This window comes from Ornithodoros turicata, chromosome 9 (assembly GCF_037126465.1).
Source record: "Ornithodoros turicata isolate Travis chromosome 9, ASM3712646v1, whole genome shotgun sequence".
In the NCBI taxonomy this organism is placed as follows: domain Eukaryota; kingdom Metazoa; phylum Arthropoda; class Arachnida; order Ixodida; family Argasidae; genus Ornithodoros; species Ornithodoros turicata.
Genome location: NC_088209.1, coordinates 5,638,251 through 5,652,782, shown reverse-complemented (window position 1 = coordinate 5,652,782; position 14,532 = coordinate 5,638,251). Strand labels below are relative to the sequence as shown.

Sequence of the window (14,532 nt, the reverse complement as noted above, 5' to 3'; positions counted from 1 at the left end):
GTTACGGGTCCTCCAGAAAACATGAAACCCTAAAAACGTAACCAAGCGGCATAGCCGATGCGTTACCGATCGCGGTGCGACACGGAGGGCACTCCACTCTAACGGGCACCGCCACGAGAAGACAGGCGCAGTTCGCGACCAGAAACATTTTGAAACCCGGCATTCGTAAAATATGTGGTGCAAGGTTTCTTCTTGATTACAGAAGCAACAAGAGGAGTTTCTTGTTGCACCCATTCGAGAGAGGCGCCCGAGGGTAGGCAGGGCATCCCACCAGGCTTGCCACATCAAGTCACGTGACGAACCGGAGAGGTCGTTAAACATGTGACTCCGGAAGGGAAGACGCAAGTTACGAAGGCGGGCACGAGCCTCGTCCGCCGTCAGTGCTAGGCGCTCAGAAGTCCGGACAGTTGGCACTTCCAAGACGTCCCTGTCCCGCAAGTGGTGCTGTATCCGACACAGAAAGTCCACCAACGAGCCATGCGGCTGAAGAGGTGCTGCAGCGCTTACTTGACTGTCCAGTGGAGGAAGACCTGGTACGAAGCGCGTCTGTTCAGAACAAAAGTACACTGCCAGTGGGTTCGCTGCACACGTGACATCACGAAGTACCCTTAATAGAACCTTAAACGCCAGACATTGACCAGATAACCGAGATGTTTGGTATACTCCAGCCACCCAAAGAAACTGAAAGCATCAACGTTGGGCGGTTAACCACTGCTTGCCTTCCAGGCCAAAAGAACGAAAACAAGATGGCAAGCGAATGACAATTCGAGGAGGAGCAGGCAAGATCTGCCCCAAGTGCCACAAACGAGCGCAAAGGAGAGAGCGAATGAAATAACTCTGCTCAGCGAACATTGCGCCGATCGAACTTTCGCATTCACAGCAGTAATACCAGAGTCCCAGTTTGCAGCTTGGATCCCTCGCCTGTCAAAAAGGATCTCCAGAACGCGCAGCGCCGTACACTGAGAGAACGGAACCACGGCTGGCACAGAGAAAGAACCCAATACCATGATCTTTCTCTTTGATGAGTTCAGCTGAGCGCCTGAAAGGAGAGAGTACAGGTGAAAAGCGTTACAGATATTATGTATAGACTCCAAATCCCGCAGAAAGAGTGTGACATCGTCTGCATACGCAGATACCTTAATGGCCCCACCGCCCGGTATCGGGACCCCGAATGCCTGGATGGACGAGAACGTGTCGGACAAAAATGTCCAACGTCTCCGTGGACGGAGGGAAATTCAAAAGGCTGGGTGCAGTTACCATGGCTGCAGTATCACCAGTTATATCCGTTTTGTGAAGGATTCGGCCCGCTGTGGAACATCCGAATGTAAACTGGCTGTCGTACTTTGTATTTCGCAGTCGCTTGGCTTGAGTCGTTGATAGGGCGTCGAACCGAAACGTTTTTCGTTCCGGTTTTCGTTCTGGTCCTATCATAAACGATCCGGTACTGGTTCTGCTCCGGAGCAAAAAAATAACGGTTCATACCGGTTTTAACCGGTTCCGCTTGTGGTGTGCATATTCACTAAAAAAAAAAAATTGCAAAATGTAAACCCCTTTATTCCGCATACATGGTATTTAATATTAATAGGCAGCAGTGAAATCGGCAGCTCCTGGTTCCTGTAGGTGACTGTCTGTTCAAATAGGCGTTCTCCTTTCTTGAAGCGCATGACATACCCGGACTTGTTTGTCGCGACGTCATACGTAAAGTACTTTCTTGCTGGATTGGTGCGATCGCGTCCCATCCGAACGTCTGTTGCTGCTTCCTAGCAGGCAAGAACCACCGCACGTGTACCAAGCAAATCGAGGAACACTTTCACTCACAAATGCGCTCGACGGCTCCGTTTTCTTTTCTTCGTGTCCTGTCCACAAAAGAGGCGCCAGTTCGAACGCGCCTGCCATCACGGGTACGTAAATGTATTCAACTTTGTTGCTTTCAAACAAGGAACGCGTTGCGCGACATTATCGATAGGATAGAGAAGCCGATACGCAGCCTCCTTGGGTCGCAGGAGGGTTCAGGAGAGTTTGGGCGGATGAAATTAAAACGAACACTACGGCACATTGGTATAGAGAGTCACAACCGGTCATATGTACCTCTAAGTCTATTTGCGCGAACAATAAAATGCTAGAAAGGGAGCCTAAGGGTCACAGTATACCGACATACATTCCACCGTAACCGTAACCCTCGTATAGTATCCATGACATGACTTCAGAGCACACGACGTCTGTTTCATTCGCCTATCCGTAGTCCAAACCGGCGAAGTTTTTTATTCGACCGAAAACCGTTAAATGAATTGTTAGGTTTCCCTCCTGAGCGAAAAAAAAAAACGTATACAGTTTCGATTCCGTTCCGGTTCGCACCAAAATAGCGTTTTTTTTTTTTCAGTTTTCGGTTCTGGTTTTCGGTTCGCTCCGACAACCTGGTCGTTGAGCATGTTGTCTGAATGCTCCTGAGGATGCTGTATATTCGAAGCTGTTGTGAAGGGAAGACCAAACAGCAGTTCTCCGGGGGTCTTCACGGTTGTCTTTGACACTGTGGTATGCTGTGGTATGTCGCAAGGGTAAAAGCGTCCTAAGACAACTCCCCTTTTTATGAAAATTTGTGGTAGCTAAAAAGAAACGCCCTGTATATAAATATATGACGTGGAATGTCTAGCTTCGCATTCTTTCACTCCTCACCCCAATGAAGCTTACTATTCGAATAGTGTTTTTCTTCTTCGTATGTCTTTTTTTTTAAAGAGCTGAGGGTATTTTGTCATGCTTTGGGTTTTGCCTGAACTAACGATTCATGTTTCAGCGCGAAGTAGTAGAATCTACCCTCGTGGACGACTCGACTCAGAACGTCCTACGTCACCTCATGAGCACACCCGCCATTCAACGTCTAGTCCAGCGGGGCTTTGACATCGTCATCATCAAGGTGGCGATACTGAGAAGGCTAAATTCCACAGGGTTAATTGACGTGCTTGATGAGGAAGACGTACGTAGAGCACTGGCAGACGTCGTTCCCTTGTCCAGCAACGTGGGAATAACCAGAGGCTTCAGTAAGTAAACGTCTTCCTCCTTGTACGACAGTGTATAAAGGGGTCACAGCAATTCGTCTCACGTTGTCCTAGATACACATAAAAGACATATTTATATACACATAAAAGACGCATTTGCATCTACGTGGCTCTGTATTTCTACGATAATTGATGGCATAACGTCGCGAGGCATCTCTGATCATAAGCGACACCACAGTGGAGCCGTGGAGATTCATTGCGAACACTTATAGGTCAAAAAGCGATAAAAACCGGGCTGTTTGGTGGTATATCCTAGGAGCGATAAAACCCCGGTGCAGGGGACACAGAGAGACAAAACAGACGAAGCACTGACTGACAAACAACTTTAATGGCAGAGACACAGCTTAAATACACCAACTGCACACACCCGACCCCTAGTGGCAGCCGTATAGCCCGACCCCTAGTAGGACCGTATAGGTCCTCGACCATGCGCCGAAACCTCAGCACACGGCCCAATAAACGGCTGTGGCGCGCATACGAGAAAGATGCAGCCCAGACTCCCTGTAAACCTTCGTTCTCATTTGCGGGGAGCTGCCGTGCGGGCACCCGCGGGCACGCACCGCAGCGTGAATGGCGTCCTTGACACAGCCCCGAGGACTCTTCTGCCGAGCCACCTCGATCAGTCGAGCTGTGCGCCACTAATCGCGGGCGCGGTGGCCAGTAGGATTTATCAGCCGAGCGCTGCGGCGGCGCTTTGTGGGCGTGGCATGTAGGCTGCATCCGTTGTGGATGTTGAGTGACGTCCCGCGCATTCACGTCTCATAACGACAAGTTGAGCAACGTGGCTGAGGCGCGAGTGTCACCGCTGTCCACCTTGCGGGCGGTGCGGGACCGCAATAGGTGTACGTCTCCCGCAGGTGGAAATTAGGCTTTACTCTATGAGACGCGCGCATGGCCACGACATTCCCTTTGTCAAGGTCGCGCCCTCAGTGAGTCTGAGGGAATGACATTTTCTCGTTTTTGGAGAGAGGGAATGCCGGCATACTCTCTTCATCGTTCTTGTGATCAATTCACATAATAGCCAAACTATTTAGCGTGGGAATAAGGGAGTTGCCCCATGACGAGAGACGCCGATATTTCGTACAGAGGCTGCTCTTCTTGTGGAAGAAGAATAGAGACTGTTCTTCTGTTCAAGAAGAGAGTTCACGATTTCAAACTGAGGCACAGGCAGGACGAACGATACTGAGAAGGCGGAGTTGCACCGTAGACGAGAGGTACAGTAGAGTGGTCTTACCGCGAGCCCCATTTCATGAAGAAAACAAACGCACCATAGTAACACTTGAAATTGTTCTAAACTCGACCAATTATAGTTGCGATATGTTTCATCAGCCGCAGTACAGGTTTATGTAGCGGTGATGTTAAGGAAAGTTCCGATAGACGGATGGCCGGAATCAGGTTGAACATATTCAGAAATCCCCTATCTATGAGCCCGAATGCCGCCTGAAGACAGTATCAATCAAGTCCGATTCTGATAAACCGTGAACTTCTCAACGGACAAACACACACGCAGGCATATTGCATGACGATAAGGTGGGTGATTCACCACCGCTGTGGCGGTAAACTGCCTTCTTGCTCATTGTGAACGGAAGTCCGCCCACATTTGTGTGGCTACATGCTGCACGCGCAGCCTGGTAGGACAGAGGATAATTTCGACCACCTAGGGTTCTTTGAAGGGACAGTCGCATTTTTACAAATACATCTATGAAACAAAGTAAACGACCATGTTCAGCATCCGCTGACAATCGACTTAGTTGTTTGTTGTTGCTTTTTCTAATTTTTGCGTCTGAAGCCGACCTCGATATTAAATAAACGAATTATGTACATCAACGCTGCTTCCGCAGCTGCGGAGGCTCGCGCAACAATGAGATCACCGTGACGTCACTCTCTAACAGGATGAATCAGAGATCCTCCCCAAGCAGCACAATGTCCTGAAAGCCCAGTGCAATAGGGGTGGACGGGTAGGTGGAAGACCTTGAACAGACTCTTGAAACTACGGAACACTGATAAGCCACATACCGTCCACTCCTATTCGCGTTTTTCGCCAAATCGACGCCGCACAGCGGTGAAACTCGGGACTAGCCGATCCAGGTACACACGGCCGACGACCCCGCGTTCACTTGCGGAAAACTTGCTGCTTTTCGCATGGGTCGCTGAGCTGCACTTGTATTTTGCTGTTGAAATCATGAATGAAGGAAACATTGCAGACAACGACCAGCAAACTAAACCAAACGACTTTTGTTCTGTGCCACAACGCCACTATGCGCGCCGAGGGGACAGCATGCAGTTTGTCTTTCCACGTTTTCTTCTTTCCACACATGGAACACCGCCTACTTTGACGCATCCTCGGAAGAGATGGATTGAGCGACGCAAAATCAGCAAACCTGTTACATCAGCAATGCTTATGTGTGTATGGCAGAGCTCTTGGAGCGGTACTGCCTACATATCTGATGAACGTTCTTTTTCTTTTCTTTCTTTCTTCTTTTTTCTTTTTTTTCTGAAGCACACTTCTGTGCAACTCACGTCAGGAAGGGAAGCAAAACCTAGTCTAGGCAAAACACAACAATATTTTTCAAACTTGAGTAGCCATTATGTGCAATAAAGTACAAGGGATAGCGCGAAAACGTATATCAAGTCAGTTTTGTAACTGTGCATTTGAATCAGCGCGTCAAACCACTTGGGAAAGAATGCAGAAAGAATGCGACGTTTCGTTAAGGTTTCCCAAAAACATACGCATCAGTGACACACGGATGTGGCAACATTACCCTATAAATTCTAAACTACATTCGTACACGCGCTACACACTTAGAAGATCTTATCTGTAAGAGAGCATCAGTACAGATATCGTGTGCTTGCATGTCTCTGACATTCCTGCAGCACAGGACACTCGCTGCTTGCTATTTCGGCCTCACAACAGGTAAACGTGAAATTCATCTTCACGAAGTGTGGTTGATCAAACACGCCGGAACTTCGCAAATAATACGCGACAACTATAGCCTTCTCTTTGGACAACTCGGTTACGCCTGCCAGAAGTATATCAGCAGCGTTTAATACTCGTTCGCCTTCAACGCGTCGAGAATCAACATTGCAGTTCAGCAATCTCAAAATCGAAACTAAGTGACAACCTGGATACGTTCGCCATGTTGGAGTTAAGATGCGCCACCTACAGGTCGTCGAAAACGCGAATTGCACTCGACTTTCAGTACATTGTGCTGCTTGGGTCGCTCGCTGCCCAGGCGCCCACATCGCCATAGGATTTCTTTTCTCAAGGCCGTGCTCTGATTGCTGGTGCAGGGAATGAAGTTTTCTCGTTTTTCCAGAAAGGGAATTCCGGCATACTCCCAACATCCGGGGTGTGCTCTTGTCGTGTATTCCATCGAATAGCAGTCAAAGACGCTCCACCATTTGGCGTGGGATTTTCCACACCGTGGTCAGTGGTCTCCGAGGAACAAACTGACACCTCAATTTCGAAATCGACTGGAACGCATGCGAACGTACCTTAACACGCGCGTAAATAGCAGACGCACGGTGCGGGAAGCAATGCTTACCTACTCCACATTGCTACCTGCCTCGGCCGCGACCTAACTTGCAACTTGCTGAGGTTCCATTTCACTGTTCCACTTTAGTGTGTATAGCACTGATAACATCGAGACGGGCGCAATGGCGGTATTTGGCATTGTAGAACCACACGGCGTTTCGAAGCGATGCCTAATTTGGAATTATCTGGAAATGTGTGAAGGAATCATTCAAGAATATTCTGTAAGCTAGGGGACACTACAGTGCATGAACGGATCAACCCCTGTATTTACATACGTGGTCTGGTATGTTTGCTGTCGCGAAACATCCGGATAACCTCAAATTAGTAAGAGACACAGAGGGCAACCTAATCTCCGTTAATAATCAGCACTAAAGACGCTTTTATGATGTACGTAAACATTAAAGAAAAAATATATCAATGCAACTTGTTTGTTGTTATTTTATGGTGTCACACATATGACCTCCATGTGGGGCAGATGGGCAGCCATAACAGTTACAGTCATATCAGTATAGCACAGCCAAGTAGACATAAATTTTTCGAGGAATGTTATGTGTTCAGCTCACAGTGTCTTTATTTGCACTTTTCAGAGCCGAAGCAGGAAGGCGTAACAAAGTGCGTGCTGTGCTTGAGGGGCGACCGCAACGTCGTCTTTCTACCTTGCAGTCATTTACTCACATGCGAAAACTGTGCTTTTATGAGCCGCTGTTGCCCAGTGTGCTACAGCCGGGTCATCTCGAGAAGCATTGTGTACTTCTGATGCCTGATGAAATGTATGCGTACATTTACTACACAGTTATTGTTCCTCCGGTGCAGTAGAGGGTATGTAGTGTCGGCATGTACTCGCCTCAAACTTCGCCGTCTACTTCGCCATGTACTTCGATGTCTAGCTGTCTGTCATTGCTGTTCTGTTCGCTTTCTCCCACAATGTATATCTATAACCAACACGCTTCCGTTGGGTTGTCGTTAATTGTCACCACCACATATCGCCTCGCGTATAAGATACCAAAGTTCATAGGGTTCATATTTCGTCGTCAGCAGCTCAATCCTTCTCTAAAAGAACTATTCCTGCACAAGATATAGGAGTCGCAGGAACGTCGTACTGTCAAAAAAATCTCTACTGGCGGCTCATCGACACAAACCTGTTGCGCCTGTGCATTCGTAATTGCTGAGCTGTCGATTAAAAGAAAAGCTAGGCTGCCGCACCCGACGTCAGCTGCTGTGGCTGAGCTACATTCCATCCCGTCAACACCTAGCCTACCTGCGACACGGGCTCATGTGGCCACGTGGTGTACCGACCCAATCTACGTCCCAAGCGGACGCGAAGCAAGCAGTTGGTATTCTAATGAGGCGTCTGTGCAGTGAACACTGGCTCCCTGTTCCTGAACACTGGCTTCTGTTCCTTCTACGTCATTCCTGCGCAGGGTAGGCCCAGACATCCGTTTTTCTATGCCCTCAACGCTTCCTCGATCCATCACGTCGCTCATCTAAGGGCTCCGCCTCAACGTGCCATACAGTGGCCGATTATTCTTTAAGCTCGGCAAGGTTTCGTCCCCAAACTGTGGTCTGCGTGATGTTGTTGAAGACGTGGATCATACACTCCAATACTGCCCGAGGTACAGTGCACACCGTTGTACCGGTGTGTCATCGCTGGCCCGCCTGGACAATCGTCTAAACTCCACCAAAAAATTCTTGGTTGCTGGCCTGGAAATCAGCTCATACCTGCCATACGCGCCCTTGTGCGATTCCTTGTCTCGACGGACTTCTTTGACATTCTGTGGCGCTCTTCGTTTTTGAACATTGATGTTCACACATGAACTCTCCTACAGTGTTGCCTATGGTGCCAAGTTTTGTGGTGGTGTTTTCATGTATTCCGTTTCAAATTGCATAGATTTGTGTAGTTTCCTTTTCTTCTCTGAATAACACCTCCTGGAGTAGTCAGTCCGGGTCAGTAGTCTGTAGTGGATCGGGACTAACATCTCCATTTTTTTTTCGTTTACAAATCAAACCAATTCAATAGAACTGTCCAATCTGTGGAACACCGGGGGACGCAAAGCACACATCGGTGTATGGTTCACATGAAGTCGACAGTCTCTGAAGAGTGCCTTGGATGAGCAAAACCGTCGACCACTCAACGTGGAGGAGGCGGTGATGGAATGGCCTGATCAACTAGAACTGCGCTCTGCGCCCTGGCCCACTCGCTGAAAGACACAAAATGCTATGGTTACCTTGAGGATTCAAGGCTCGCCATATCTCACGAAAGTACTGAATTAACGTCAACCTAGTGTTAAGGAATTGTTAACTACAATTAAACAGCCACCATTCTTTATTTTTCTTCTCCGCCTCTCATATCCGACGCATCTCACGGTTTTCACCAATGGCCTAATCGTTTAAGACGTGCGCATCATGTATAACAGTGAATTGTTCAGCGTTCGTTCCGAAAACATAACCTTCAGAATGTCTCAACCAGTTAAAAGCCTTGTGCTCTTCCAAGAATGGTCCAATGATCAAAGGCCAGGTTACCAAAGATTCTGTCTGTCTCTCTGCCCTGGTCTAGTATTCTCCCTATACTGCAATGCCCGTGCTTACTGATTACAGAATCCTTCTACCACGTTTTCCTCCGTCTCTGGACCTCAGCCTGTGCGCGGTATTGCAGTGTGACGTGACCTGGAGGCTGCTCGTTGTCCCCGGGGCTATGCGGCTTGTCATCTGTAACCTGTCACTCTCGCCTCTCACCCTCTCGCTCTCGCACCTCGCTGTTTGAATATGTAGCCGCCGTGGCGCCTTCATGGTTCTGCATTGCGTCAACCTCTGCAGTTACCTTTTCTTAGTTTTTCGTTTTCTTTCTTCTAATTCTTTAACTTGTTTTTTGTCACTGTTGGAATGTATTTTTTTACATTTCGCTGGTACTTAGTATCGTGTAATGATATTCACCTTCAGATGAGAATATGCTGTGCGCACGAATTGGTTAAATCATATATTTGATCGCAGAAGTGCGCACCTGGATCAAAAGCAATAAAAGAGATCATGCACGTGCCAAAAATACATAGAGTAATAGATCAAACAAAACCGTAAGGATATATGGTAAGTGTAGACAAGACGAAATCTCAAATGGGAGGCCGGGAAGCCGCCCAGCTTGGTCTCAAGTAGGTTAATTGACTATTCTGGAAACAAAATGGTACCTGTGAGGCTCCAGCTGTAATTTCTGCAACCATCTGAGACCAGAGTGGTACCACTGATGTCACCAAAGTGAAACCAGTCAGTGGGAATCCAGCTGGGACCATTCACATTCAACTGGAACCAGTCCAGATTCAACTGGAACCATTCTGGGGCCAGTCCAGATTTTTGCCTGGGATGGCTTTTATGCTCTGGGGGGTGACGACAAGCGAATGCAGAATGATGTGCTACGAACGTCATGTGCTTTATTCAGGCACAGGTGGAGGCGTCAGACTTTTCCATATATGCTGGAGTGACTCCTGCTAATAGTGCGTCAATGACAACATTGTGCGTTTATGGCGTTTAAGTGAGTATAACTGCAGTTTCCGCTGGAAAGATGTGCATAACTCAAACATGTCAACACGCGAAATCATATGGGCCATAAGTCATAACCGGAACAAATGCGAGACTTGTGTGCAGCGAGGTGACTTTTAGAGTTCGCAAATATGACATTTCTTCATGGAGGAAAGAAACACAGGAGCGGCCGTTTCGAGCAGATTTCCGTGGCACCCCTCTGGCGATCGCTCCTGTCAAAACCGCCATTACTTCCTGTCCACCACGTGATCCTCTCTAAAGTTTCGGTTTGGCAACCCTTTGTTGCTCTCGCTGCTTTTCATGCTTTTACGCTTTTCCAAAGTGATTTACTCTTAAAATGTGAGCACCACTGCGGAAACAACGTTTTGTTAACGTGTTCGAACCGCGGTTGCGGCTGTCTTTCAACAGAAAGCAGCTCTGTCACGGAAATAACGTTTCCTATAAACACGTACTTGACAGGCTGTTTCGGCATACAGGCGTACCCCTGTCTGTGAGAGAGTCATCTTGAACCCTTCCTTTGCAAGCTGGCGCTGTGCTACAGCTGCAGATTGAATTGATTTCCTCCATCGTTGTACAAATTTGATGACTGGCATGCTTTACCACTTCAGCAACACACAATACGCGGCCACGTCGTCACACAAACATCGCTACCGCGAATGATGTTTCTAGTCCTGCGTGGTTGTCCTGCAGAACCTCACCGGTCTTGTAGTAAAAGGGTAAACCAAGAGTAAACCTCCGAACACACACAAATAAAGATGGACGCGCGGCGTTCATCACAATGCAGATATCTGAACTGCAAGACAACCACGACTCCCGTCGTCTGCTTTGGGAGCTGGCCTGCGCATGCTCTTGGGGTCACGTGAGCGGTCACATGGTAGACAGGAGCATCCCAGCATGCAGTGCGAAGCTGGCACGCCCGCCCCAATGGCAAAAAATTGGAAGGGCCGCTCCTGTGTTTCCTTCCTCCATGCATTTCGTACACACCCATTGTGGTAAGCTAGAATAACCATGTGGTATGCTTATCGGCTTAACCAGTGCGTGGGAAGGGGAGAGGGTCCCTCAAATGAAGGACAGATCGAGTCGTCGCTCGCAGCGAACTATGCGGATTCGCCACGAACTACAGGGGAAAGCTAAATCTCGTGTAAATCTTCGTATAAAACTCGTGTAAATCCTGTAAACCTTCGTGTAAGCAATGAACCATTTTTGTTCGCCGAAGTTTTCTTCAGTAGCAGCTGTCCCTTTCTGCTTCCATTTGTGGTTGCCTATTAGGGGAGAGTGACATCGAGACTGTCACGTGACAATGGCAGACGAGAGTGCCTACCAGACACCTGAACAGCTCGATGCGGTAACATGTGCCATGATGGCCGTTCGTCATCTTACCAGTAAAGCGGCATGGGCGCGTGCATGCCTTGTTTCCCCAGTTCGGTGAACAGGAATAGAAATAACGGAAATAAAAAGAAACGTTATCTTGTCTACTTCTTGCTTTGATATGCGTAAAACGAACGGGTTCTCACAGCATGATATTGCACTGGTAAAAATATTTGTATCATTCCTTCTTCAAGAGCCTATGGGCCGCCAGTTTTATCCATGTCTAAATGTTGAGTTGAATGGTCCATGAAAGAAAAAGAAAGAGAGTATGCAAAAGGACGTCATGTAAGGATGCATGTAAATGTTTCTTGTCGAACTGCAATACTGCTCGTGGGGGCACTAGCAAGCTTTCCTTATTTCGTTGGGGTCACTTTTTCGGCGTTTATAACACCTGGGGAGGGGCGATATATTTATTAGAACAAAGGGGAAAAAGGGGGATAGGTCAGCCAAACGGGACACCGGGCTTTTTTACGGAAAGCCTGCATAACGGCTACTTCCCAAGTCAATGCCCCTTTGTTAAGTGCCTGGACTTCTCTCCCTGGCGAAGGCATAACCTTTTCAACAAAGGCACAACACTTAGTATGTGTACTTCAGGGTTCACCCCGCTGTTGCGTCCCGCAAGCTAAGTGCAGCCGCTTGCCAAAGGAAGACCCCGCGAATAAGGTAGCTTGGTTATTTTGGGCTAGAAAGTTGTGTGGCGACTGCAGGGTTTTTCACTTCTCCGGGATGACTGATTGGGAAAGCAAACGAAAAAAAAAAAAAGAAGAGCGAATAACAAACAGACAAACAAACTGATCACGAAGGGACGAGTGTCTCGCTTGTCGCTCGTCGTCGCTTGTTCGTATGGCATTCCGCCAGCAGGACAATGTACTGAAAGTCGCGTGCAATACCGGTGGACGGTAAGCGTATTTCGAAACCTTGACCGATACAGAAGAGCGGCGGCGGCGGCGGCAGAAAACCCTGAAAACCCGATGCCGATGCATCGCGTTGGCGCAGGACGCTGCTGACATAATGGCGGCAGTCCTCCTCAGGTACCCGCGGACGCGGCTGTAGAGTATGTACCACTGCGCCCATACACCATGTTGCAAGCCCATTGGCCTAGACTGTGCGCGCGCTCCGATTGGTCGAGAACGTTTTGAAATCGCATTTTGTACGCGCGCATGTGCGTACAGCGTCTCGGCCGTTTCAGCATAGTTTCGAAATAGCATGGCCGGCATGTCGTCCTCCTGTGTTCGGTGGTGTCAATCGACAGAACAGTTTGCAGAAATATGTTCGCGGATTTATTCGTGCGTTATTGTGAGTCTACGCGTGCTGTGCTGTTCCTGGACACAACTATTATCCCACGAACAATTTGTCAACTGCGGTACCGGAATGCTTCATGAGTTTGAGCGTGAAGAAAAAGTTCGGGCGCCGTTGGATTTCGAGCACTGTCAACAAACACAGGATTACGTGCCACAGAAGCGCTTTTCGCTTCGCTATAATGGATGTACCGCAGGCAGCGAAAGAAGATGCTCATCATGAAATGGTACGCACTCATGAGACCGGCTCTCGGTATTAGGAGTTGAACGGTGTGTTCGTTCTGCTTCATGTTCGAACTTTGTCCCAGTGTGTCAGCAACGCAGTGGGCTTTGTACGCACAGGACACCCATGTATCAGATCTTTGAATTAGTGCTTTGTATCAAATAAATCTTTATTTTACCCCAAAATCGCTTTAGTTATTTTGAGTACCGAGTAACGGCGGCAGGCTTGAAATCCAGTAGAAGTCGATGGTAGCCAGGACCGACCGAAAAGCCAGCCAGACATGGGGGCTCCTGATTGGCCGACTGGTTGTGCATAATATCCACCACGTCGCAATTTCATTGGTCGTGTGCCCAGTGTTGTGTGAATTATCTCAAACTATGGGCTCTATGGGGAGCTGTTGGAGCCTGATGGCGGCTGTAGGCGGTGTTACGTTTTGTGGTGTTGGGTTGGGACAGATGAGTTGAGCGAAAAGAAACAGAGAGATTTGGCTTGCTGGTTGACGTGCCTTGAGATTACGCGTTAAGTAACGCGCAAGTTCTTCCAACATTTATGCTCCTTGTGTTTGGAAGCGTGAGTCCGCAGAGAGTCGGTGTTTTCAGTGTATGAGAGCGATGTTGTGCTGCTACTTGGGTGGTCGTTGCCATTAATACACGGCATGGAAGTTGAAAATGTTCGAATGTAAAAGTGGGACAGAAACTGAAAATGGGTCCTTGCGGCGTGTAGAGAAGTTTGAAGTGAATCTGCAAAAGCAAAGGCGCCGTACTGAAGTCTGTGCGTAGTGCGTGCACAAAGACTGTGTGTGTGGTTCCGACTAGAGTCACTCTGACGTTTTCAGGTTATATTCCTTTTGTCTTTTTTTCTCTCGCAGAGAAAGTTGCATGTAGTGGTCTTGAGCGTCAAATCCAATTAATGTGCACCCAGTTTAGTTCATGATTGAAACGTGATTGAATTCAGGGCGATACTTGGTTTAACACGAACTCTTCAGACTCTGGGGTGGAATCGGGTATAACACGTAATCAGGCTGTATTTATGGTGCATTTCAGTGCACTTCACATATCTTTCTGTACCAATATTTATAAGCTTTTATGACCATAGTGTTGATACAGCTTACTTTTGTGGTTACATGTTGGCAAAAAGTCGACTACACTTGCCTTTCATTACTAAATGTTGTGGATAAATGTACACAGCATGACAAAGAATGTACACAGGTTTTTATATTGCTATATTTTGTCCTTTATTCAGTGTTTCTGACTGCTAACAGGGAACTGTGGCCTGAACTTGAGAAAACATTATGCATAATATACACATGCATACCTAAAGAGGCAAGTGCGCCATAATAGCAAGACTAAAATGAATGAAAAGCATACTTCTACAAAAGCTACCAGTAAAAGCAAAAACAATAATGAAGTCAGTATCACTGCATTGGTCATCTTATGATGAGGAATGGCATTCACATTGTTTGTTTTCTGGAGAGAGAAGGGATGCTTCGAGTTGGAACATTTAGGTATAGCTACTTGTGTCTCACTT

General features: G+C 47.8%; 1 protein-coding gene across 1 annotated transcript in view; it reads left to right on the top strand.

Moving 5' to 3' along the window:
- The window catches only part of LOC135368068 (baculoviral IAP repeat-containing protein 2-like), an 81,260-nt gene extending 73,728 nt beyond the window's left edge, over positions 1-7,532 (top strand). The window contains exons 6-7 of the mRNA XM_064601142.1: positions 2,792-3,035; positions 7,176-7,532. Of these exons, the coding sequence (XP_064457212.1) occupies positions 2,792-3,035; positions 7,176-7,345 (414 nt within the window). The 3' untranslated portion in view covers positions 7,346-7,532. The remainder of the gene's footprint in view (positions 1-2,791; positions 3,036-7,175) is intronic.
- Positions 7,533-14,532: the final 7,000 nt, after the last annotated feature.